The sequence below is a fragment of the Sceloporus occidentalis genome, unplaced genomic scaffold (genome assembly GCF_023333645.1).
Source record: "Sceloporus occidentalis isolate IW3139 unplaced genomic scaffold, rSceOcc1.0.p SCAF_1, whole genome shotgun sequence".
NCBI lineage: Eukaryota > Metazoa > Chordata > Lepidosauria > Squamata > Phrynosomatidae > Sceloporus > Sceloporus occidentalis.
Window position 1 is genome coordinate 181,217,289 of NW_028316981.1, and position 26,574 is coordinate 181,243,862.

General features: G+C 43.8%; 1 protein-coding gene across 1 annotated transcript in view; it reads right to left on the reverse strand.

Moving 5' to 3' along the window:
* Positions 1-26,574, reverse strand: part of LOC149322945 (IQ motif and SEC7 domain-containing protein 2-like) — a 235,636-nt gene that overhangs the window by 28,582 nt on the left and 180,480 nt on the right. Inside the window, exons 3-6 of the mRNA XM_089485195.1 lie at positions 19,804-20,095; positions 18,125-18,523; positions 10,346-11,226; positions 1,145-1,306 (exon numbers count right to left, since the gene is read on the reverse strand). Coding sequence (XP_089341321.1) covers positions 1,145-1,306; positions 10,346-11,226; positions 18,125-18,523; positions 19,804-20,095 — 1,734 coding nt within the window. The remainder of the gene's footprint in view (positions 1-1,144; positions 1,307-10,345; positions 11,227-18,124; positions 18,524-19,803; positions 20,096-26,574) is intronic.

Here is a 26,574-nt window from a genome sequence, read left to right on the forward strand (position 1 = left end):
GGGTACGGCCTCATATATTAAACACTGTCAATGTAGGAGAGAGGATATTACCTTTCTACATCTTGTCTTATATCAAAACCAGTATGACTTATGAGTGGTTCATGGACAGGGTTCCAAAGGTGCACCCTCATCCTATTTAAGAGTGATGCCCCTTTACTCTATGAACCACCACTAAATATACCATTGTTTACACTTTCTGTTTAATGCAGCATATGAAGAAGATACAGCTGAAGGCATCTTCCACAGTGCTGCAATTATAAAAACGCAGGTTCATAAGGGTGGAAAGAACAACAAATTAGCAAATAAGAAAAATGGGGAACATGTATGGAAAGCTTAAAGAAAGGCTGATAATTATTGGGCCCATCTGATGTCATTGGACTCCAACTCCTAGTATTCTTCCACACTGGCTAGGATGGCTACAATTAATGGGAGACGTAGTCCAACCAACATCTGAAGGGTCACAGTGGTCCATCTATAATCAAACAGTTTCTCTCAAATATGTATTATATCCCAAGTTACCATTTCTGGAACAACACTCTCCCCAGCCCTTGTACTGAGTCAGAAACTGTGATTCCATAGTCTCCATAGGCAACGTATGATAATCTGCTTTTAAGAGCCAGAAGCTTCTTTCAAATGTATGTTGTATTACTGTCTGTTCTCTTTCTTCTAATGGACAACTTACAAAACCAATGGAGAGCTGTTGGTATAACTTCTTTTCTCCCTTATCTTGTTTAAAACTATACACTGTATGCTATCAGGAGATTTCTGGTCTCTATTAGCTCGGAAATAGTCAGAGTACTTTGTACATATACAGCATTTTCACTAAGTATTGAAAAAGTTTAATTTTTACAATCTTATAAGGGAGGCCTATATCATAAACTCCATATTAAGGGAGGATGGGGGGTGGCATGGCTATTTGAAAGATGGCATTTGAGTTAAAATTTGCGCTAGGGACTTCCTATCTCATAATGTATACTTTCAAGTAGTATGCTGGTCAACACAAGCCTCATCACTTCCTTATCTTTTAAAAAAATGTAAAAAGAGTAAAAATTTATACAACCTCCTACGAGCCTGGGGACAGAGTGGGCTACAAAAGCTAAATTGATGGTAGGGCAGGGGAGAGTAATTATGTAGAACTCCTTACTCAAGTACGTCCCGGTTGAACTGCTTTTGCCGGTTGCCCAAGAACTCGCCAATCATCTGTCGACTCAATCCTTTTCGCTCCAGGATAAAGCGTGCCACGCCGACTGGTGTGTCCGATAGGAAACCTCTCTCAATCAAGTACTGGATCCCCTTCTCTGGTTTCCTGCCGGTGGGATGAGATAGAACTTATATGAATGCCTCAAACCATTTTTCAATAAAGTAACCATTCCATATCTATGACATTTGAGTAGAGAAACACTGGTCAGAGGGCCAGCTTCAGAAAGAAAAGTACCACTTTGCCACTGGGCTACAGTTCTGGAAACCTCATGTTCCAAAAGAAGGACCAACCACAAGAAACTACCTGGAATGCCCAATCGCTTATGGAGTCCACTGTGTCTTGGCTGGAAAAACAACAGGAAATAAAAAGATAAATAGAAGGTAAAGGAATAGCTTTTGTTTTTCTAATGAAAGTCATATTTATTCCTTTTAACCAGGAGTGAGCAAGGTCCCATGGCCACAAGCCATTTTTAAAAAAGTTACTCCCAGGATCGATTGAAGGCCACACCTGGCCTGGAAATCCTGTAAAAACACAATTCTGTAAACAATACAAAATCCTGTAAAAATGCAAATATAGTCTGTTTCTGGTTTCAATTAATGTCTTTAATTGGGAGTCTACTGTGCTGCTTTGACATGAGATCACCTCTCATGGAGGTTTCCAGGAGTATGAAAAAATTTCAGGCTGGGAGATGTTTTATTTTGGTATAAGAGGCACCAGGGGTACAGAGACCACAAAACCAACCTTGGGTCTGCGTGCGGCCCCTGTGCTGCACTTTCCCCACCCGTGCTTTTAGTCAATGTCCTCTGCAGATAATCTAATGGCCCTCTTTCCGCTTTCTTCTCATTTCAATTTGAGCACGTAAGCAAATCCAAAGCTGGCTTGGAGGAGGGCTAATTACGATAAATGAGTGAGTAAACATCTCCCTTCCAAGCAGGCTGGTGCAAGTCATTGCCCTCATTACTGGTTGATTCTATAGCCCACCTTTCTCCCAAATAATGCTTTTCTTACTGAAGTGCTTCCCCCAGGGTTCTTATCAATTCTGCAAAGAAACACAGGGAACATAGAATCATAGAGTTGGAAGAGACCGGAAGGGCCATCCAGTCCAACCCCCTGCCATGCAGGAAATCCAGATCAAAGCATCGCCGACAGATGGCCATCCAGCCTCCGTTTGAAGACCTCCAAGGAGGGAGCCTCCACTACACTTCGAGGGAGTTTGTTCCACTGTCGAACAGCCCTTACTGTCAGGAAATTCCTCCTAATGTTGAGGTGGAATCTCTTTTCCTGCAGCTTGCATCCATTGCTCCGGGTCCTAGTCTCTGGAGCAGCAGAAAACAAGCTTGCTCCCTCCTCAATATGACATCCCTTCAAGTATTTAAATAGGGCTATCATATCACCTCTTAACCTTCTCTTCTCCAGGCTAAACATCCCCAGCTCCCTGAGTCGTTCCTCATAGGGCAAGGTTTCCAGACCTTTCACCATTTTAGTCACCCTCCTTTGGACACGCTCCAGTTTCTCAATGTCCTTTTTGAATTGTGGTGCCCAGAACTGGACACAATATTCCAGGTGGGGCCTGACCAGAGCAGAATAGAGTGGCACTATTACTTCCCTGGATTTAGATACGATACTTCTATTGATGCAGCCTAAAATCACATTGGCCTTGTTAGCTGCCACATCGCACTGTTGACTCATGTTCACCTTGTGGTCTACTTGGACTCCTAGATCCCTTTCACATGTTGTCTCCTTAAGCCAGGTGTCCCCCATCCTATATCTGTGCATTTCATTTTTTTGCCCTAAGTGCAGTACCTTACATTTCTCCCTGTTGAAGTTCATTCTGTTAGCTGTGGCCCAGCTTTCTAGTCTATTCAGGTCATTTTGAATTTTGATCCTGTCCTCTGGAGTATTAGCTACTCCTCCTAATTTGGTGTCATCTGCAAATTTGATAAGTATTCCCCCAATTTTTTCCTCCAAGTCATTGATAAAGATGTTGAACAGTACTGGGCCCAGGACAGACCCCTGTGGGACCCCACTGGTCACTTCTCTCCAGGATGAAAAGGTGCCATTGTTGAGCACCCTTTGGGTTTGTCCGGTCAACCAATTACAATTCCACGTAACAGTTGCCTTGTCTAGCCCACATTTTACAAGCTTGTTTGCAAGAACGTCATGGGGAACTTTGTCAAAGGCCTTACTGAAATCAAGATATACTATATCCACAGCATTCCCTTCATCTACAAGCTGGTAATTTTATCAAAGAAAGAGATTAGATTTGTCTGGCATGACTTGTTTCTCTGAAACCCATGTTGACTTTTTGTGATTATGGCCTTGCCATCTAGATGTTCACAGATTCTCTGTTTAATTATCTGCTCCAGAATCTTTCCTGGTATCGATGTCAGACTAACTGGACGATAATTGTTGGGATCCTCTTTCTTCCCCTTTTTGAAGATGGGGACAACGTTTGCCCTCCTCCAGTCTGCTGGGACTTCTCCTGTTCTCCAGGAGTTTTCAAAGATTATTGCCAATGGCTCCGATATTACATTTGCCAGTTCTTTTAACACCCTTGGATGTAGCTCATCTAGTCCTGGAGACTTAAATTCATTTAGGTTAAACAGGTATTCCTGCACTATCTCTTTACTTATTTTGTGCTGAATTTCCCCTATTCTGTCCTCTGCTCCATTATCCTCAGGTTGAGCACCCTTTGCCTTTTCTGAGAAGACTGAGGCAAAGAAAGTGTTGAGTAATTCTGCCTTTTCTCTGTCTTCTGTAAGCATTTTGCCATCTTCTCCACGCAGTGGCCCTACCATTTCCTTCTTCTTCCTTTTGCTGTGGACATATCCAAAAAAGCCCTTTTCGTTGTTCTTAACCTCTCTAGCAAGCCTAAGTTCATTCTGTGCTTTGGCTTTTCTGACCTTATCTCTACACTTGCTAGCTATTTGTTTGAATTCCTCTTTGGTGATTTCCCCATTTTTCCATTTCTTATACATGTTCCGTTTAAAATTTAGCTGAGCTGAAAGTTCCTTGGTAATCCATCTTGGGTTCTTGTGACACCTCCCATTTTTCTTTCTCACTGGAACTGTTTTAATTTGTGCCTTCAGTATCTCCCTTTTGAGAAACTCCCATCCATCTTGAACTCCCTTCTCTTTTAGTATTCCTGACCATGGGATCGCCCCCCAGTATTTCTCTAAGTTTACTGAAATCCGCTCTCCTGAAGTATAGAATGCGTGTTTGACTATGCCTGGCTTCTCCTTTCCACTGTATAACAAACTCCAGGAGAACATGGTCACTTCCACCTAAGGATCCCACCACTTGCACTTCATTAACTAAGTCATCCTTGTTGGTTAGGATCAGATCTAAAATAGCTAATCCCCTTGTTGCCTCTTCCACCTTTTGGACCATGAAATTGTCTCCAAGGCAAGTGAGGAATTTACTAGACCTTGAGGATCTGGCTGAGTTTGACTTCCAACAAATATCAGGGTAGTTGAAGTCACCCATCACTATTACATCTCTCCTTTCTGAGTGTGTGGTCATCTATTCTAGAAAGGCATCATCCAATTCCTCCGTCTGACTTGGGGGTCTGTAGTAGACTCCCACCATAACATCCTTGTTGTTTCCCTGCCCTTTAATTTTTATCCAGATGCTCTCCACCTGGCTTCCAGGATTGATGTCCTGGATCTCTTCACTGGTGTAAATATCTCTGACATATAGGGCTATTCTGGTACAACTCTGGTATCATGGTACCCAGCATCACTGGCCCCACAAAACACAATGCTGGCATGGACAGGTTAACCCTGGCCAAAAGATCAATACAGACTAAAGTTAGCTGTTGCTGTTAGGTGCCTTCAAGTTGTTTCTGACTTATGGTGACCCAAAGGCAAACCTATAATGGGGTTTCCTTGGTGAGACTTACTCAGAGGTTTGCCATTGCTCTCCCCTCAGGCTGAGAGCATGTGACTTGTCCAAAGTCATCCAGTGGGTTTCATAGCCAAGGGGGGAAGTAAAGGAACACTCTTTAAAGTAAGCAATTGGGTTTCTCAGATGTGTAAGTGCTTACTCTTCCAACCAACATACTCACCAAGTTTGTAAAATTATTTTTCAAAATAAGCTCAAAGTTGTCTCCAAAGCAGTTAGTTAAGCTACAGTTACAAAAAGCTGCTCTGTATTTTCCATCCCTCAAAAGTAACTAAAAAGGTTACTTGTAACTGCTTAAAAACAGATCTGAGGTGCAAACATCTGACTGGTGACATAAAACACGTTCTCCTCCCATCCACCATGTCACTGCTTCAACACCCACCACAGAACATGAGGCAGCAGCACAAGGAAAAGTACAAGCCAGCACTTGAATTGTGTGATATCCCTCCCTCACCATACAGTGAAGCCATATGATACTAGGGTCCAAAACACACTGCAGAAATAATCCAGTTTGAGACCGCTTTAACTACCCTGGCTCAGTGTTAGGGAATCCTGGGAATTGTAGTTTGTTGTGGCATAAGAGCTCTCTGATAGAGAAGACTAAATGTCTCACAAAATGACTATGTTCTCTGCTGCTAGACCCCATTTGTAATGTATCTTAGTTATACCATTGTACTTGGGAAAAGGCAGTAATTACAATTAGCTAGATATTTTCTAACCATTTTCTTGCAAGTGTTACATTTTAAAGAAACTCTCCTAGTGCACAGAATAGCCATAATTGTCCACTAAAACCCGGGACAAAATGTAGGACAAAATCTAGACCAAACTGTAGGAGAACTGCAGGACAAAACTCAGCCCAAAACTCAGGACATTTTTCTTAAATGTCCTACATGATGGGCTGAGTTTTGTCCTGCAGTTGTCCTACAGTTTGGTCTAGATTTTGTCCTACATTTTGTCCCGGGTTTTAGTGGACAATTATGGCAACCCTAAATAGACCATATCTGGGGAACTGCAATGGGAGGAGGAATGTGGATTCCCCACTACCACCAGTGGCATTCCCACCCTGGTGTCACCTAGTGTGTGGGGCTGTGGTGGCCAAAGGTACAATCATGGCATTTTCCTTCATCACAGTGATGGAGGTCTCCTCATGAGGAGCGCATCCCTCTGGGCTTTGCCGTGACAGTGGAGGCCTCCTCCTTTCCTTTGCTGTGTCAATGGATGTCTCCTCATGATGTGGCCTCTGCCACCATGGCAAAGCCAGGAGAGCTCCAATGGGAGGAGCTCCCAACTAGGCGTCACCCCCTCTTCAAGGGTGTCACCTGGCATGCGTCACACACCCCGGACCACCTGATGTTGCCACTGACCACCACGATCAGTCAGATGTTGTCAAGAGTGTCACCATTCCTCCCAGCATCATTAGGTTGAAGGTACACCTGGAGCTCTTTCACCTGGTACTTCAGCCATGCACACACACAAACACACCCCATTCCCTGAGTGCCACAGATCAAAAAAACTCCAGATTGAGACCTGGCTGATTCTGACAGTTGGCAACAATTCTACATGCCAGAAACCCTTCCTGATACAGCAACAGGGAAGGCCTTCCTTGGGAGCAACATTACATACCATCATTTCTTTTGGTTCTTTCATACCAAATATCTGGAAAGAAGAGATTCAGCATAATTTAACTGACCATGGCGGGGCACTGATTCTCCCTCAGTGAGCAACTGACCTACATGACTAAGGCCAGCCTTGGCTGGGGACTGCAGAAATAAATCAGTCACAAAGCCAAAGTTGGCTAAGGCCCCCCTGCCCTGATGGCTGAGACGTGGTGTACATGTGTACAGTCGAGTAAAATGGCTGAATGGACTGAACTACTACAGAATGATGATATGTAATGCCCTTTTTGAATGCTCCTTCATGAAACAAACTACGTGCAAGCAAAAGAGATGCACACTGAAATATCAGGGAAAGGTTCTAGCCCTACTCTTTGCATGCTGTATTGGTTTTCTACTCACATAAAGCTTTCAGAAAGAATTTTTTTTAATGCAACAACAGCAATGTAAAAAACAAACAAAACCCAACCAATGCTACTATTCTACCACTTTAGGACTCCATCATCTCATTCTGCCATGCATCTAAGGTGCTTCCCGATGGATGGCTTCTAGGACCAATGATCGGAAGGCGCTGTGCCGCTGTTCTGTCTTTTTTGCCTTAAGAGCTTTTGTGCATTAAGAAAAAAAGACAGAAAAATGGTGAGAAGACTAAGAATTTTTTTTGAGCAAAATTGTCCATAGCCCCTGTAAACCTTCTCCATGGCAAAAAGGCTTGTTTGGAAGCATTCTGGGCTAATGACTCAATGTTGAAATTCAGTCAGTGGCCACAAGATGTCAGTAACACCTTTGCCATTGCTTTGTTTTATTTATATATTTATCAAAATTATATGCGTAGGATGTTGGAAAAGAGGTTGGAAGAGGTCATGAAGCAGGAGGAAAAACACAACATCTGGGCAATCAGAAAACTCTAACTCAGACATGATTAGACTCTTTGCCAGCCAAACTTAACTCCATAAGGAACAAAAATAGAATGAATGATAAGGTATTAAATATAGGACACAAATTCCTCTAGAAATGCCCGAGACCATCTATTCCCCCCTCCAGTGGTGATCTCAAACTTGCAATCAACCAATGAGAGAAGAGCAATAATGCTCTCCTAAACTGATCCAAGGATCTACCATGAAGATAGATCTGAAGGCCACTTCAAGAAAAGTCTGGGGCCTAAAGGCAACATAACAAAAGGCAGCAATATTGTCGTTGTGTGCCTCCAGGCTGTTGACCACTGTCATTGGGTGGTCTTGGCAAGATTTATTCAGAGGGATTTTAACATGGCCTCCCTCTGAGGCTGAGAGAGAGTGACTTGCCCAAGGTCAACCAGTGCATTTCCATGGCCCAGCGGAGATTTGAATTCTGGTTTCCCAGGGTCCTAGTCCAGCACTGAAACCACTACACCATACTGGCTCTCCAAGCCATATTAGACTTATTTATTTGTTTGTTTGTATTTAGTGGTTACATATTGATATGCCTTTCCTCCAGTGAGCGCAAGGTGACACACATGCCTTTACTCCTCCACATTATATCCTCACAACACATCGGTGAGATAAGCCTGGCTGAGAGAGTGTGTGTCCCTTGTTAGGACCCAGCCCCACTCTCTAAGCTCCACAGGCTGTGATGACATCCACTGGGAAGCTCGGTGGCACTCTTGAACTGCAATTCCCTTTCATTACAATGAGGCTTAATGAGAATTTCCAGTTGGATTGCTCTCCACATCTATTAATAAATGTGTGGGGTGGGGTTACCATTTGGATTTTCTGCTTCTGGCATCAAGGACACCTTTGGTTAGCCCCATCCTAAGCAAGCATAATCCTCACCTACCAAAGGAAAGACTCACCAAGAGGCAAATGAACATGGATTGTCTCCTGGTGAGGTAGGAGGGCATGGAGCTCTCCCTGCCTGGCACTTCGCCCCAGGACTCAATGTGAGTCATGACTTCAGCTGGTTAATATGATGTGATGGCTGCCTCCCAACCCTCAAGAGCCTGCCTCTTGCCTCCTGTTAGCAAAACAGATGCTGTCTTGCTCAGTAGCAATTAAATCACCCAGAGCAACAGGAAGCCAAAATCTCAGCTCTCCCCGCACCTCTTTCCTTGGCCCAGAAGCCCAGTGTGCACTGCAGGAGGGAGAAACCAGTCTGTAAGAGAGCTGGGAGGGAGGCAGTGCTGGGATGCTCAAGGGATGCATGCAAGGTAGATGACCTGGTCGGAACCTTCGGACAGGTTTCTGTCCTGCACCTTTACTAATATATTGGGAGAAAGGTGGGATATAAGAAAATATTATAATAATAGAAATGATAATAGTAATAATATCATGTTGCCCAGAAATCCAGAAGGGTGAAGCTTTCCCCATGACTTAGCTCCATCTAACAAGGGAAGTTTCATCAATAAAAATGCAACATTCAAGGCAAAGGAGCATACCAAGCCTTGGCAATAGCAGGATAAACAGAGTCCTGCTTCTGAGGGATAGAGCAACCATTGCAATAATTTCAGCAAGACATGCTGGGGGGGGGGGATTTTTTGGTTGTAATCCCGCTTCGATCCGTTGGGAGAAGCGGGAAAATACAAATACAAATACAGCTCAATATTATGCTGAAGTGGAGTGGAGGGATGGGAATTTGGGGAAACTGGAATTCTAGTTTAGCGCACAGCCTCCAACATTAAGCAAATGTTGTGCGCAGGTCTCCTTGACAACATATCAAAAACACTAAGCACTTCTCTGGTCCAGCAGCACACGGAGCTTAGTGGCAGTTCAGGAGTTTCTCTGCTCCTTCCACCAAGGGGGTTGTGAAAATAGTCCCTGCTCCAGCCTGTTAGCCAAGCCTAAGAGAAGGGGAGACATGGCACACAAAAAGAAGCCATCTCTGGCTGGAGGAACTGTGATGGCTGCCCAATTGAGTTGCCCAGCAACTGCAACATCGTAATTTATTGTCAGAAACGTGTCTACAGTTCACCTAGAAGATCTAAACTGTGCAAAAACAACACCACAAACAATATAATTGGGTTGAATATGCTGATCTGCCAATTTTTCTGTTTTAGGCTTTCTTTGGTTTCTGTGATTTAGCGACAATACAGAGAGGGTGCAGAAAAAGAGAAGAGACCTGGGCATTTTACAGAATATTCAGAAAATTTTAATGCTGTTGAATCCAGCTCCATATTAAAAAGAGAGCTTAGAAAAAAAAACATTTTTGAATTCTAGGTCCTAAAATTCCCCACCCAGCCAGTGGCCATGCTGGCTGTGGGCTTCTGGCATGTACAGTGCCACAAAGTAACTTTTCCAGGCTGTTGCTATGTCACCCCAAAAAGAACAAGCCATGGAAGTGTAAGATGTCCAGGTTGCTTCTTGTACTTTAAGGCTACATGGGCAACAATTTTGGGAGACTGATCTCAAAAAGTACCTTCTCCAAGCTCAGGGCTTACATCCATGCTGATAGAGTAGCTTTGCCTAAAGTGTGACAGCCAGAATGGGTATTTATGGTTAACTGCCAACACCACCTGTCTTGTTCTACCTAACACAGCCTGCTTCAAAACAAGTTGCTGTTTCCACCCAGGCCAAAAACAGCTCTACCCGTCTGTCACCAAAATCTTATGCAAGCCCCTCGTCCCCCTAATTAACTCTGACTAGGCATCTCATACTTGTTGAAGAGGTTGAGGCCGATGCGGTACTGGCGGCGTTGTACCACATCATTGTTGAAGGCAGGTGAGTCCCAGCTGTGCCGCGTCTCTCGCTGGTAGGTCTGTTTGCAGGGCCCGCCGGGGGCCGAAGAGGTGGCGGCAGGGGCAGGTGGGGGTGGGTCACGTAGGCTGTCACGGGAGGAAGAGCCTGAGCTGCAATTGATGGTCTCATTGGAGTTGGTGGTGCTGTTCAGGCTGTCGTTGTCGCCGTCCGAGTTGTCTGGCGGAGGAGGTGGGGGCAGGCGGCCAGGGGCTTGAGCAGGTGGCATGGGGAGAGGTGGAGGAGGCTGGTTTTGTTCGGGGTGATAATGTCGGTGCGGGTGTGGGGAGCGGGCGGGCCCACCAGGATGCTTGAGGGTGCCATGGGGACTGCAGCCATCTTGCTCATAGATCAGGCCACGGTTGAGAGAGCCCCGATCGGAGCGGTCGCTCAGATCCACTGAGCTGTCGCTGGGAGGTTCAATGGTGAGCAAAGGGAGGTGGGCACCCCGCAGGCGGTAGTCCCGGCACTCCATACAAGGTGTGCTGCGCCGGCTAGCGCCTCCATTCTCCCGGCTGTCCTCCCGCTGTGGCCCACCCCAGTACTCTGGCCGTGGGGGCGGTGGAATTGGTACTGTGCTGGGTTCAGGAGGGTCAGTGCTGGGTGGGCGCTCGAGAGAGAGGGGCGACGTAGGAGCGCCTTCGTCCAGGTATAGTGTCACGTCACTGAACGAAGTGGCTGCGCTGTCACCCTGCTGCTCCTTGGACTCACTCTTCTCCAAGGTGGGGCCTCCTGGCCCTCCCTCCTGCCCTAGCGGGTGGCAGTTCAAGGCTTCATCAATCGACTCCGCAAGAGACTTCACCTGTTAGGAAGCAGAGAAAAAAGTTAGCCACATGGTGGGTTCTACTGAGGTCTATATACTGTGGGCTGAAGAAGAAAATGAAGCAAACAATTTTAAAAATGCTGCACCAAGGAAATCCATGTTCCGTGCCCCACATTAATTAAGCAGACATGTACATCTCTTTGAAAATCCAAGTGAGCTCTGCATAAGCTTTTATGAAACACCTTGTAATGGGTAGGAAGACAAATGAGGCCTTGAATCAAAGCATAGTATAGAATTGCAGAAAAAACAGTGACTACTCAATTTGCCAATTTCAAATGAAGTAAAAGAAAGTAAAACATAAAATATGATTTATTATGCAGGGCTTTGCATTCTCCAAACAAGACCGGCACTATTTGTTGTTGTTGTGTGCCTTCAAGTTAGTTCTGACTTATGACAACCCTGAGGTGAACCTATCACAGGGTTTTTTTCCTGGCAATCTTTGTTCAGAGAAGGTTTGCTTTTGCCTCCCTCTGAGGCTGAGAGAGTGTAACTTGTCCAAGATCACCCAGTGGGTTTCCATGATTAAGTGGGGATTCAAACCCTGGTCTCCAGATAGTCCAACACTCAAACCACTACACCATGCTGGACCTCTGCTGTGATATTGCTTCCCTGCTATTAAGTAGAGAACCAATGGTTCTACACAACCATTAAAACAGCACAGTATCAGTACCCTTTCATGTGACTAAGATTCTCCAGTGATTGCTCATAAGTCTTGTTTACAAAAGTTTCCTGTAACATTAATTGAAAGTTTCCTCTTTGCAAGCTCTTCCTGTTATATTGCTTCCTGTTGCCTTAATTAGGATGTTTCTGTTCTGTGTGTCTGACCCTTTAATTATTAGATCGTCCCCTTTCTTTCACACCTAAGCAACACAAATTTAAAAGCAAAGGGGGGAAAAATGAAAGAAAGCAAGTAATTAAAATCCCTTTCCTTTCCCAGGAAACAGAAGCCTATTTAGTAATGCAAAATTCATCACTAATCCTCCCAATGGTATTGACCAGGAAACAATAACAGAGGCAGAAGTTGTAAGGAAGGTTTTAATAAAAGATATAGTAGCCTCAATAGTACTTTCCCTGTCTGCAATGGAGAGGCACGTGTTGCATCTCTGTGGTATTAAAACAGTAGCAGCAGCAACAACAACAACAACAACAACAATAAATGAATGTGTCACTGAACAAAGCATAGAAACCTGAAAAAAATTGGATTACAATGGATTCAACCTTTGTGACCTGGGATATCTAGAACGCTAGGGTGCTTGCTTTCCCAAAGTCCCCAGAACCTAAGATCAGAAAAATTCATTTAAATAATCAATTACCATATTCTGGAGCAATCTTTCTCTGTTGCTCCTCCTCTCTGGTCTTTCAAAGACATGTTTCAGTTCCTGACTCCTTCATGGCATGTGCAAGATTTACACTTCTTGGAGGTTTGACTGGATTCTCCTGGTAGAACTATCCTTGCAGATGAAGTCTAAGCAAGTGTGCAATCTCTTCTGCTGCCCTAAGAGATCAGATAACAAAAAAATCAGATCTTTTAGGGCAGCAGGACAGGCTCACTTCAAGCTCTGAGCAAATGAGGCAAGATTTTCTCACACAGCTCTGAAAAAGAACTCCTAACAAAGAAAAAGAGCAGAGACAAGATGCCAAAGCCTAAAAATCATGCAGCCAGAAAGACTGTAGATTAGTATTTCATTCAGGTCTGGTTCCTTGATGAAAGTCTTGCAGGCAACAGACCTGGACATGATAAGTAGGTAGGTTGGTTGGTTGGTAGGTAGGTAGAAAATAGAATCACAGATCTGGGGCGATCAAATCCAATCCTCTGCCATGCAGGAATATACAATCAAAGCATCCCTGAGATATGGTCACCAAGATGATAGACAGATCTGCTGCCACCTCCTAAAGAATGTGGTTAGAGCGTTGGGTGTAGCAGAAAACAATGTCTGAACAATGCCAGCTCTGGTTCTTCTTTATTCCCTAATAATACTAGTGGCGCTCCTTTAACCTATCTCAGGCCTGTTACAGACAGCCAAAATGAAGCTGCTTCGAGTCACAGTGGAAGTGTGGTGTTTCAATGATGCATACGTCCTAAGAGTCCAGAAGCCACACCAAAGCCACGGTCCAGTCCTTAGGGCTGGAGCGTGGCTTTGGTGCAACTTCTGGACTCTTAGGACGCATGCATCATTGAAACACCATACCTCCACTGTGACTCGAAGCAGCTTTATTTTGGCTGTCTGTAACAGGCCTCAATTCAGAGATAGACAGATAGAGAAACAAGAAAGAAAGAGGGGGATATTTGGAGATAAAATGCGTTTGAGAGAAAGGAAAAAAGAAACTATTTCTGAATTTGGACCACTACTTCCTTTTTTAAAGGATCGGAGCAGAGTTCAGTTTGCATGTTCTGTTTGCCATTTGCAAAAGAAGGGTGGGTTTACCCTTGGCTTTGGCTACTTGTTAGCATGTCTGGTTTATTCTTTATGCTATTATTGTGCAAATAAATAAATAAAGGTCACATTTGTCTAAGGCCCTGGTGGCGCAGTGGTTAGATGCCTGTACTCCAGCCACTCACTCAAAACCTCAAGGTTGCGAGTTCAATACCAGTGAAAGGTCTCAAGCTAGACTTGGGCTTGCCTCTTTCTGAGGAGGTTGCTAAAATGAGTACCCAGATTGTTGGGGGAAATTAGCTTACAGTTGTAAACCGCTTAGACACTGTTAGATCAGTATGAAGCGGTATATAAATGAAGCTGTTTGTTTCTTTTTAAGGCATTTTACAGAACACAGTGCAGAGGGCCTTTCTAGAGCCACAGGGCAAGATAAGGTGCCCTTCTCCAACATCACAGGTAATGCTTCTAAATGGATACCAGGGTGGCTGTAAGTGGAGGTGGAGGCCTTCTGGCCCAGCCCAACACCGGACAATGTGCAAGAAGAAAATGCAGGATTTTAAAGTTAAGACAGGCAACTCTTGCTTCAGTTTACTTCCCTGACAGATACTTGTCATGGGTTATTTTGTGCACTGAGTGTTTGGGAGATAGGAGGTTAGGAGAAGATGTGACCTCATAACATTTCTCACCAGCTCCACTGAACATTAGCCATCACTGTTGAGATCACCACACAGACTAGCTGTATGCATTCCTGCTGCAGCATAACAATTTACCGGTACATTTATAGTTTAAAGTACATGGGTCTCAATTTGCTTTTTTGCTTATTTTATACATTTTATTGTGAATGGCTTGTGAACAGCCATTTGCTTGTGGCAACAGAAGACTGCCTCCAGGCAGGTAGATAGAGAAGTGTGCCTAAGTGGCATGTAGAAGAGATTTTTCAAGGCTGATTTTGAGCCACCCTGCTGGTGAAGATCTTAAGCTATCCTCCTCCTGCCTTTATCTCAAACACTGAACTTCTGCTTCCAAGATTGTTTCTTTGGTGACCTGAAGGATGTGAAAACTGTCCTTTCTACTTGAAAGCCAAGATGCTTACAAAGCTGTTTGCTGCATCAAGGTCTGATATCTGCACTTGCCTGATGTCATTCATAGAACTGCGGTACCCATACAAACCTAGGTACTCTCTCTTGGGAGACAATGGGTAGGGGTCTTAAGCGTAAATAGCAAAAAACAAAAACAGAAAAACCCAATCTTGAATACAAATAGTATATGAAAGTATTCAGTTCGTTAACAATTTAATAAAATTAAGGCCTGTTACAGACGGCCAAAATAATGCTGCTTCGGGTCTCTTTGGAGGTATGCTATTTAAATGATGCATGGGTCCTAAGAGTCCGGAGGTTGCGCCAAAGCCACACTCCATTCCTAAGCACTGGAGTGCAGTTTTGGCGCAGCTTCTGGATTCTTAGGATGCATGCATCATTTAAATAGCATACCTCCAAAGAGTCCCGAAGCAGCTTTATTTTGGCAGTCTGTAACAGGCCTAAGTAACTTTATTCTAGCCCCTTTCCACTGAACACTGCTTCTGCTATTACTCTCTTTAGATCAGGGATGGGCAACTTTCTGGGGGTGGTTGGGCCATACTGTCTTGCCCTAAATCTACTAAGGGCAGCAGTTGGTGTTTCACTGCACATTTCAGAGCCCCACCTAAATACCCCAAAGGCACCAGATCATGTCTGATCTTGGAAGCTAAGCAAGGTCAGCTTCCGCCAAAGAACAGCAGGTGCTGTAGGCTCAATTTCAGAGGAAGGAACTGGCAAAATCACCTCTGTGTATTCTTTGTATAAAAAGATCCTATGAAATTTTAAGAGTCACCATAAGTTAACAGGTAAATTGAAGGCACATTACAAACAAACACAGTGACAGATTTTGGTAGCATGTTGGCAGCAATCCCCCCTTTCCAGTTTTGCTTTAAAACAGAGCAGGTGGAGAAGAATGGCGGGGCGGGATGGGGTGTTTTCTTTGTATTTAATATCCACAGCATCCACAGATCGTGGATATTAAATACAAAGAAAACACCCCATCCCGCCCCGCCGTTCTTCTCCACCTGCTCTGTTTTAAAGCAAAACTGGAAAGGGGGGATTTTTCCTAATCATTTTAATCTTGCCTTTAGGAGATAAAAATTTCCCAAGGAGGTTTACAGAATAAAACAAACAAAGTAGTTAACAAGTGCAGTTTTAAAAATCAAATAACATCAAACGTACATGAAGAACACATCAACATACCAACTTTAAACGGTTACAATACAACCCTACATAAAGTGAAGGTGGGATTATGAAGTGGCTGCCCACCATTTCCAAAGCTCCAGTATCTTAGGGCAATACATCTGTGGAAGAGTCGGTAAATTTTTTATCTCACCTCATTAATTGATCTAGATTGCTTTTAATATCTTCTGTTTTTACACACCCTATATATCTTTTTTAGAGAAATAGATGAAGACAAAGGTTTTATAATTTAAAAAGCAAGTGAATAAATAGTTCAATAGAACCCTGGAACTTTGAAGCAGATTTAATCATTACTGAGCACTAAAAGGGCCAGAGAGTGTGCCTCCTTCTTTCAGTCTCTCGTTTGCTCTCTGTAAGATACAAAATCAAGGAAGAGGTTTGGCTACCTGCTGGGTGAGGATAGCCCACTATAACTTTGAAATAAACATTTATTTCTAAATATATATAATTTCTGTATTCCCACTCCAGGAACACATAAGACCTGCATTTTCATGTACTCAGAGGAAGGGAGAGGACTTCCTCTTTCAAAAGCCCTCTTTCACCAGGTCTGTAGTGGTTTCTGCAAATTAATCAGTCCTCTCCATTCAACTATTTCCATGACTGAAAGAGTTAGACAATGCTTCTTGTCAAAAATACTGTATACTAAAGTAGCATGGTCCATGTCATAGTATCCCCCTCCTCTATGTATGGTTGTAAAAGTTGGATAGTGACAAAAGCTGATAGGAAGAAAATTAATTCATTTGAAATTTAGTGCTGGGGAAGAATTCTGTGGATACTGTGGGCTGCTAAAAAGAGAAATAAATGGGTCCTAGAGCAGATCAGGCCCAAATTCTCCTTGGAAGTAAAGATGACTAAACTGTCATATTTTGGTCATATCATGAGAAGAAAGCTCACTGGAAAAGATGATAATGCTTGGTAAAGTGGAAGGCAACAAAAAAAGAGGAAAACCACATTCCAGATGGAAAGATTCAATCAGAAAAGCCACAGCCATGAATCTGCAAATGCTGAGTAGGCAGTTAAGGACAGGGTGACTCTCATTCATAGGGTTGCCATAGTTTAAAGTTGACTTGGAGACAGCTAACAACAACAAGCAATGGGAACCCAGGAGGTGCAAAAACAGTCAGGGATCACATGCTGCTCAGCTCACCCTCCAATGAGATTGTGGAAAGATGAAGACACATAATAATAATAATAATAATAATAATAATAATAATAATAATTTATTTATTTATTTATTTATTTATATACCGCCCTGTGGCAAACCAATCCGGGCGGTTAACAACAGTAAAATATAAAATATAACAATTAAAACACTTTATCCCTCCCCCCCTTAAGACAATATTAAACAGTATAACATATTAAAAACACAATATCAGCATAAAAACAGCAATTAAAACTAAAAACCCTGATATCCCTCTGTTGATCCTCGACCATCACTAAGATGGGGCCACGGGAGGAATGAGGGAATCAGGGAACCTGGGCCGGGATGGTTAGTCTGGAAAGGCCTGCCGGAAGAGATCCGTCTTGACCGCTTTTTTAAAGCTGTCTAATGATGTTATCTGACGGATCTCATTCGGCAGGTCGTTCCAGAGTTTGGGGGCGACAGCAGAGAACGCCCTCTGGGAGGTCGCCGCAAGCCTAGATTTTAAAGGCTGCAGTAAGTTCCTCCCAGAGGACCGGAGAGCGCGGGGAGGATTGTGCGGGAGGAGGCGGTCCCTGAGATAGCTTGGACCCAAGCCATTTAGGGCTTTAAAGGTAATAACCAACACCTTGTACTGGGCCCGGAAGCTGATAGGCAGCCAGTGGAGGGACCTCAAAACCGGAGTAAGGCTGAAAGACATGAGGGGATTTGAGAAGGGCTGAAGAAAATCATGAGGGCCAGTGTGGTGTAATGGTTTGGATGTTGGACTAGGACATTGGGAGTTCAGGGTTTGAATCCTGCCTCAGCCATGGAAACCCACTTGGTGACCTTGGGTAAGTCACATTCTCTCAGCCTCAGAGGAAACCTGCCAAGAAAACCCCATGATAAGTTCACCTTAGGGTTGCCATAAGTTGAAAACTACTTGGAGGCATACGACAACAACAATGAAGATCCTGAGGAGCCATCAAAAGTCATGGCAAAGCTGGGGAACATCAAAAGGAACAGACCAAAGGGATGTGGGAAGGTCTTAGGAAAAGGACAATTTGCTTTGATGTGCCCAGAGGAGGTGGCGTGGAACCTACCTGCTTGGAGAAGGAGTCCTCAAGCTCTGTGATGTCGTTGCAGAAGCCTCCAGAAGAGGAATGGAGGGAGCTGCCATCCAAGCCTGTCCGACAAGAGCCACCATAGGGTAGACCACGGTCTAAGAGATGAGGCCGAGCCGTAGCCATGGTCCCTTCGTCCAGAGAGGCAGGTTTCCCTTCGAAGTAAGGGGCATTCTGGGCCTTGTCGAATTCCTCGAAGGAGTACTGCATCCGCATGTTGGAGAGGATGATGCGCCGTGACATGCGGCTCTCGGACGCTGAGCTTCGCAGGCGCTCAAATTTCTTGTTCATGCGATACTGGCGAAAGGCAGTTTGGATAGTACGAGCTGCCCGACGGCTCAGGAAATAGCCCCCATACTTCCGCTCCAGCATCTCCACCTGCAATGGGTAACAAAGGATCAGTCGGGGTCGAGGGTAAAGGACTCAGGCAAGGAAGTCTAAGCTAAAAGAAGGAACCTGACTGGAAATCCCCGTGTAGGTGGTTTTGCGGGGAATCAGCTATTCTTAAGAGGTCAACAAGGCCTGGAAGGGCACTGAAACTAGAAAACACACAATAGGAGGATTGCATCTTGGATATTGATTTTTGGAGTCAATACTTAGCTGGAATATACATTTATTTCTGATGATGAAGAAATATTGAAACGGTTTCAAAAAACTCTGGAGGTAGTCATCTTTCTACTACCATTGCTGTCTATTTACTACCTACAGTTTCCACAACCTGTATTGCTGTATTGCAGCAACCACCAATGTGTTGACTATTGTCTGTAACCTTGTGGAAATCATAATTCTGGAACAGAGGTTATGAAGATCTGAGAAAGCACATTCTACCACTTGGGGAAATAATTTTGCTGGAACATTTTGCTATCTACTGTGTGTGGAAAACACTATACTGGAACTGAGGTTGTAAGACCAGAGGAAGCACAGTGGGATATATAGTTCTCTATAGCATTTTATATTGTGTATGCTATGTTTTGTAGTATTACTGCAATGTGGTGATTTACATATAAATATAGGATCATTTTATATATGGTAATGTTCTTGTTTCATTCCTTTGGGACATTGTTGTAATTATATTATCAGTTTCTCTCTAGCTATTCTTTCAGGGCAAAGAAACCCACAGGGTCTTTTCTTCCTCTGCATGGCAAAATATGGAACAGACTAAGACTTTGGCCACAATCCTACTGGCTTGTGTAACTGTGCCAGCATAAGAGATGGAGACACTGGCAGTAGTGTGGCAACAGAGGCAATCTGTGGTTATGATAATAGGCAGAGATGATGGGAACTACAGCAAGTGCCATCTAGGAGGAGAAGCTTTCCTGGTGCCTGCCAAGGAGATAGGAGGCTATGCATTATTTGACAGAGTGCTTATAAATGACTCCTTATATAAGTTTCATGGCATATTTGCCCATTATGCTTAGTAATGCCTACTCTGAATTTGGCAGTGGCTCTCTGGGGTCTCAAGCAGACAGAATGGAAGTCTGAATCAACGTTGGAGCCCTGGGATCAAACTCCCAATCTTGTGGATGCAGTACTGGCATTTAACCATTGCACCACCAGGGCTTCTGATATAGACAGCTCAAGAGATAGAAGTACTCTGGCTCCACACTTAAGCCAGGTTAGTAATATTTGCATTACTATTAACATAACAGCCCCATTACCTTTTTGTCCTGAAGGTCCGTTGAGAGCTCATAGCTGTCTGACAGGGCCTTGGAACGCTTGCTCTCCTCCTCTTCTTGCTTCCTCAGCGCCACGCTGGCGGGCTGTAGCCGAGCGCGCTGGGCCCACGGTAGCCCTGGGGATGGAGTGTGACAGACAGAGGAGGACGATGAGGAAGGCGCCAAATCGTAGTGCTCAACTTTGCTCACTTCAGGGGAACAGAGGTATGGAGCTTGACTGCCCAGATTGTCCACTATCGTGCCAGTCTCACTTCCTGGTGGGTCGCCTTCCACGCTGAAACAAAAGAGGGGAAGAGGTTAAATATAAATGCTGAGGAGGAAGGAGGGACATTAACAAAATAATTCAACCCTGAACAAACTTTATTCCATCCATCTCCTCTTTGTCTCATGTCACAGACTGACCCACTCAGCCCCTGAGGACCCAAATCAGCCAAACGTGTAAGATCCAGGTCTGGAGCTCATGCTCCTTAAAGACTTATAAGCAAGAATATCCCCCTGAAGAATTAACAGATTAGAAGCACTGCTGGTGGTGTGTATGTAGGGTGTACAATTTAACCTTTTTCTACTTGTATTATTGATCTTACAAACATGAATTCCCAAGCTGCTCCTCATTCTGCTGGGTTTTCTGGATGGAAAGTAATTCTGAAATGGTAAACAACACAAAGAGTAGGGGAAGCCTCCCATGGAGCCATATATCCAATGAAGATCAGAGGCCATGCCTCCCACCCTCAGCTACTGTACTTTTATTTTTATTGCTTTAATGTCACAAGAGGCAAGTGCATATCTATACAGTCAGTCCTCTGTATCCGCGGATTTTTTATCCACAGATTCAAGCATTCATGGCTTGAAAATAGCCAAAAAATATAAATTCCAAAAAGCAAACCATGGTTTTGCCATTTTATATAAGGGACACCATTGCATTTAATGGAACGAGCATCCATGGACATAGAGAGATCTTGTAGCAACTTTGAGAGTAACTGAAAGAAAGAAATTGGCAGCATGAGCTTTCCTAGACTTCAGTCTCCTTCCTCAGATGCATGTGGTGTAGTGGAAACCAGGCACAGACATATATATGCCACTGGTATGTGAGGATGTCAATTCAAATTACAAATCCTTTGTGTATGGAAATGAAGTTGTAGGTTGTTTTAACTATGGTTGTTAGTGGATAAAGGCATAGGAAACTGGTCTTTGTGCATGGAGATGAACTGGCAAATCCAGTTTTGCAAAGGGACTAGCCTGTGGTAAGGGGAATAAATGAATGTAGGGCAACCCCATGAGAATAGAGTCAGATAGTGTTGAAGTGTGTGTAGTGAGTCAGGAAACCATTGTCTTTGTTCAATCCATTGTTGAGGCACTGTAGTTTGTGGATCAATTCCAATTCTGCTGTTTCTCTTTCCAATCTACCTTTGTAGTTCTTTTCTTCAATGACCACTGTTCTGAGGTCTGAGATGGAATGCCCAGGAAGATTGAAATGTTCCGTCCCTGGTTTTTGTGTATTCCCATTCCAAACCCCAGCAGAGTCTAAGGACTCACTGTACTAGCCTTGAGAGGCAGAAGAATTTTCTCCTGCTCTTTCAAGAATCTCACATGCTGTGACTGGCTCCCAGTCAGCCTAATGATTGATTGGGACCCTGACATAAACTTTCCTGGGATAGGTAAGCCCCTGTTCTGGAAGTACCTAATGCTGCTTAGCTTCCAGATGCTGCTTCCTTCAGTCCAGGCTTACTTGACCTGCTCTATTCTCCTGCTTTTGACTCTCCACCTTCCTCTCTGAATATTAACCTCAACAGAAGCTGCACATTATATACTGACTGAATATGCGTCCAGGGCTTGGTTAAGAGCTTTGGGTGGCTTCCTGGCACTCTCTTATGCTACATCATGTAACTAGCCAAAATGGCCACACTTATCCCATGAAAAGAAGGGACACTCCACAAGTCATGGCAGTTGTGTGGAGGCTACGTTCATGTCAGGATTACAACTTTGTGAGTGCAATGGGATGCCCAAGAGATTATCCAAAAGGTGTCCATGATAATGTTCTTACAACCACATTTCATTTTAAAAACCACAAATCACAATACCCTTTCCCCACCACCATTCTCCAGGGAAATTTGCCTATCTCCAGAAAAAACATATATTTTAGTTTGAGTGCTGTGGAAATACAGTATGTTTGAAAAAGCCACTTCTTTGACAGAGGTAGGCAGATTCTCCTGAAAACGAATGAGCAAAATGAATGGAACATTTGTCAAGGATATCCTGGTTGTACACAGTACACAGACACAATATTTTTTCAGAGGCAGGTAAAAAAGAAATATTGCTGCCTGGATTGCAGGCTTCTCCAGACCGCAGAACAGTTCTGTTAAATATTCATTCCATTTTGAGATTGCATTTCTTGTGACAGATGTTCACACGCCTGCATCTAAGTCGTGCCCTAAATATTTGGGGCTCAGGGCCCTTGCTTGTTCCTGATTGTAGCAGATTTTAGTGATACCTTCTATCTCCCTATTATTCCTTTTCCCCAGAGTTGTGGTTAAGCTGATAGATATAATTTCCCCACATTCCTGCCATCCTATTGAATTCAGCATCTTTCTCGGTATGCTCCTTCTCCAGCACCCATGCTCCCCATCTTGCACTATCTGTCCATTTATATTCTTTTGTACTGTCATAGTGCTATACATAGTGACATAAAATTGTAACATTTTACAAACACAACTCTAAAAAAGTGTATGTGTGGTGGTGGTGGTGGTGGTGGTGGGCAGAAACACTAGTATGATAACCAGAAATGTAATGAGGGAACACAGACTGGCAGGAAACCTTCATGGCAAAGATCACACTCCTATTTGAAATGTTATCAGTGAGAATGGTACAATGGATATAGATCTGTGATATTTACCCTGGCCTGTACCAGAAATTCCCATGATTCATTTCATTTCATTCCATTCTTATGGATTTTAGGATCAGGTGGAACAACCCACTCTGCAGTTGATATAAAAAGTCATAACTAGTACTAATATTTCAAGAGAAAAAACTGGGACAGGAGGATTGTCATATGGCTATACACACACACCCTTATAGGTGCAACTACAACTCCTGTCAAATCCTGAGATGTTTGGCCAATATGGAGGAGTTCTGAATTGCAAGGATTGAGGGGATTTGTTCACTGGATAATGGTCCACGCCTGATTCACAAGAAGTTCTTAGTGTTATGCAAATGCTTCAACAGACAGGATAGCTGGGGAAACTGTGGCAGTGCTGGCTTGTCCACTGTTTATATAAAGGGATCAAGCCATCCTTTACCTGCATATAGCTGGGACAAGCCAGAACAATGTGGACTGAGCCCTATTTGCACAGATCTCTATGCATGCATTAGTTCAAAGGTGCAAGTAGGAAGCAAGAGAAGAGCACAGTGACAGTGAGCAAGTCCAATCCTCATGCCCTTGCCTGATCTTTCACACAGTAAAGGCTAATGGCCTTTACTCTGTTCTCATCCTTCTCAATTTGTCTGCAGCCTTCGACACTGTTGATCACTGTCTCCTAATTGACATACTCTCTGACCTTGGGTTCTCAGACTCTGTTCTCGACTGGTTTAGATCTTACTTGTCTGGCCGATCTTTTGCAGTAGTTGCAGGGGGTCAGACTTCTTCTCCTTTCCCTTATCTGTTGGAGTTCCCCAGGGCTCTGTTCTGGGTCCCCTTCTGTTTTCTCTCTACACACTGTCCTTAGGTAAACTCATTAGCTCTTTTGATTTTTCTTACCATCTGTATGCCGATGACACTCAGTTGTATCTTTCCACCCCTGACCTTTCTCCAAGGCTTGAACAGCAAGTTTCATCTTGTCTCACGGCTGTCTCACAGTGGATGCACCATCGGCATTTGAAGCTCAACATGTCCAAGACAGAGCTTCTTGTCTTTTCTCCTAAGCCCACCCCTTCAACACTCCTTTTCTGTCTCTGTGGACAACATTTCTATTCAACCAGTCCAGCAAGCCCGCAGTCTTGGTTTTATCTTTGATTCTTCTCTGTCGTGTATCCCTCAGATCCAGACCACAGCCAAGGCTTGTACATTCTTTTTGTACAATATTGCCAAAATCCGACCATATCTCTCTGCCTCTACTGCCAAGATCCTGGTCCATGCCCTAGTGGTCTCACGACTGGATTACTGTAACGTCCTCCTGGCTGGGCTTCCTCTTTCTCACCTCCGTCCTTTAATCTCTGTCCAGCATTCAGCTGCACACATTATCACTTCCACCCACCGCTCTGACCACATCTCTCCTGTGTTGGCATCCCTTCACTGGCTCCCCCTCCCTTTCCGCATTCAGTATAAGCTCCTGCTGTCGACATTCAAAGCCCTCCATGGACTGGCCCTTCCTTACTTATCAGACCTTCTTTCTCCTCACCTTCCCACTCGGGCCCTCTGTTCTGGTAGTCAAGGGTTCCTGTCTCAGCCCAGGATTTCTTCTGCCCCATCCTGGATTCGCCGCTTTTCACTTGCTGCCCCTCACTCCTGGAACCTTCTTCCCCCACAAGCAAGAGCCATCACTTCTTTAACTAGCTTCAAAACGAAGTTGAAAACCATCTTGTTCAGAGAAGCCTTCCCAGGCATTGCATAATTGTCACTTACTATCTGATGTTCTTTTGTTGCCTGTTTATCGAACCATTTCCTTTATTGCTATGTATTGTATATGTATTATCCTACTTGAGAGTATGTATTTTCCCTGGATGAAGATTAACCTTCCATTTTGAAGCCAAGCCCTCCATTCAGTCCATCTGCCTTGGTCCAGGCCTCGGAGGTAGAGAGGAACTGCTGGACCTCCTACCCTTTCCCACCACCACTCCCTTTTCCTTCTGTGTCATGTCTTTTTAGATTGTAAGCGCGAGGGCAGGGATCCGTCTAACTAAAAAGATTGCATGTACAGCACTGTGTAAATTTACAGCGCTTCATAAATAAAGGTTAATAATAATGATTAATAATAATAACAGTGTATTTGAGTATTTGCACAGGGGTCACCCTTTGCCTGTAGCTGTGAGAGTATCTTGTTTTGCAGGCCTAGAGAAAATTTTTACTTCCCAATGGGAACACAAGTACAAATACCTTTGGTACTGATCTTTCTGTTGCTTTAGAAACACTTTAGTTGGTTGGATTTTTTTAAATTACAGAATTTATACACACTTAGGAGCAGACATGAATCTAATGAAATAAGTCTCTAGGCCATCATGCATCAAGACTTTTAATTAATGAAGCCCCAAATTCCCCCAAGAAGCTGGGTGCTAAAACACACACACACACACACACACACACACACACACACACACACACTCTTTTCTTAGGTTTAAGAAGGCAGCCATGCTTGATCTAATAAGATGCTCACTAACTCTGTTCCAAAATCACTGCACAAACTGTGGGTCACCAGATGACTAAAGACCACTAGCCCAATCTTGTGACTTGTCAGGTGCTTAGTCACGGCTGGGTTTTGTAGTCCAAGGCAACTGCCAAAAAGCAGGAGGTTGACTGAGCCCCTGCCAGGCTTCTATGTAAAATTTGTGGATGCCAAGGTATGCAGATAAATTGGAACTAATACCCCTGGGCTGGGATGGAGTTTTTATAACCCTACAGTATGCAGTGGTGGTATAAGGGAATGACAAAGGGGGCAAAGTCAAAGGCTTTCACGGCTGGCATCCATAGTTTTTTTGTGGGTTTTTTGGGCTACAAGGGCATGTTCTGCAAAGGTTTATTCCTGATGTTTCGCCAGCAGCTGTGGCTGGCATCTTCGCTAGTGAAATGTCAGGAATAAACTCTTCTAGAACATGGCCTCATAGCCCAAAAAACCCACAAAAAACTAAAGAGGGAAAACACAGGTTGAGAAACTGCTCTATGAGGATGTTCCAGGATACATTATCCTAAGAGGTCTGCATCAGATAACAGGTTCTTATCAAAGTACTTTACTGCTGGGATGTTTGTGCTCATGTCAATGACAATGCAATGTAATATTAAATAGATTTGTAATTGGTTGACCAGAGAAACCCAAAAGGTGCTCAGCAATGGTTCCTCTTCATCCTAGAAAGAAGTGACCAGTGGGGTGCCATGGGGGTCTGCCCTGGGCCCAGTGCTATTCAACATCTTTATCAATGTCTTGGATGAAGGAACAGAGGGCATGCTTATCAGATTTGCAGATGACACCAAATTAGGAGGAGTAGCTAATAACCTAGATGAGAGGATCAAAATTCAAAATGACCTGAATAGATTAGGAAGCTGGGCCAAAGATAACAAAATGAAATTCAACATGGAGAAATGTAAGGCACTTAGGTAGAAAAAATGAAATTGATAGATCTAGGATGGGTGACATCTGGCTTAAGGAGACTACATATGAAAGGGATCTAGGAGTCCTAGTAGACCACAAGTTGAACATGAGTGTGGCGCAGCAACTGAAAAGGCCAATGTGATTTTAGGTTGTATTAATAGAAGAATAGTGTCTATATCAAGGGAAGTAATAGTGACACTGTATTCTGATTTGGTTAGGCCTCACCTGGAATACTGTATCTAGTTCTGGGCACTACAATTTAAAAATGAGCATGTCCAGAGGAGGGCGAATAAAATGGTGAAGGGTTTAGAGACCAAGCCTTATGAGGAACTACTTAGGGAGCTGGTTATGTTTAGCTCGGAGAAGAGACAGTTATGAAGTGATATGATGGTCTGCTTAAATATTTGAATAGGTGTCATATTGAGGATGGAAAAAGCTTGTTTTCTGCTGCTCCAGAGGC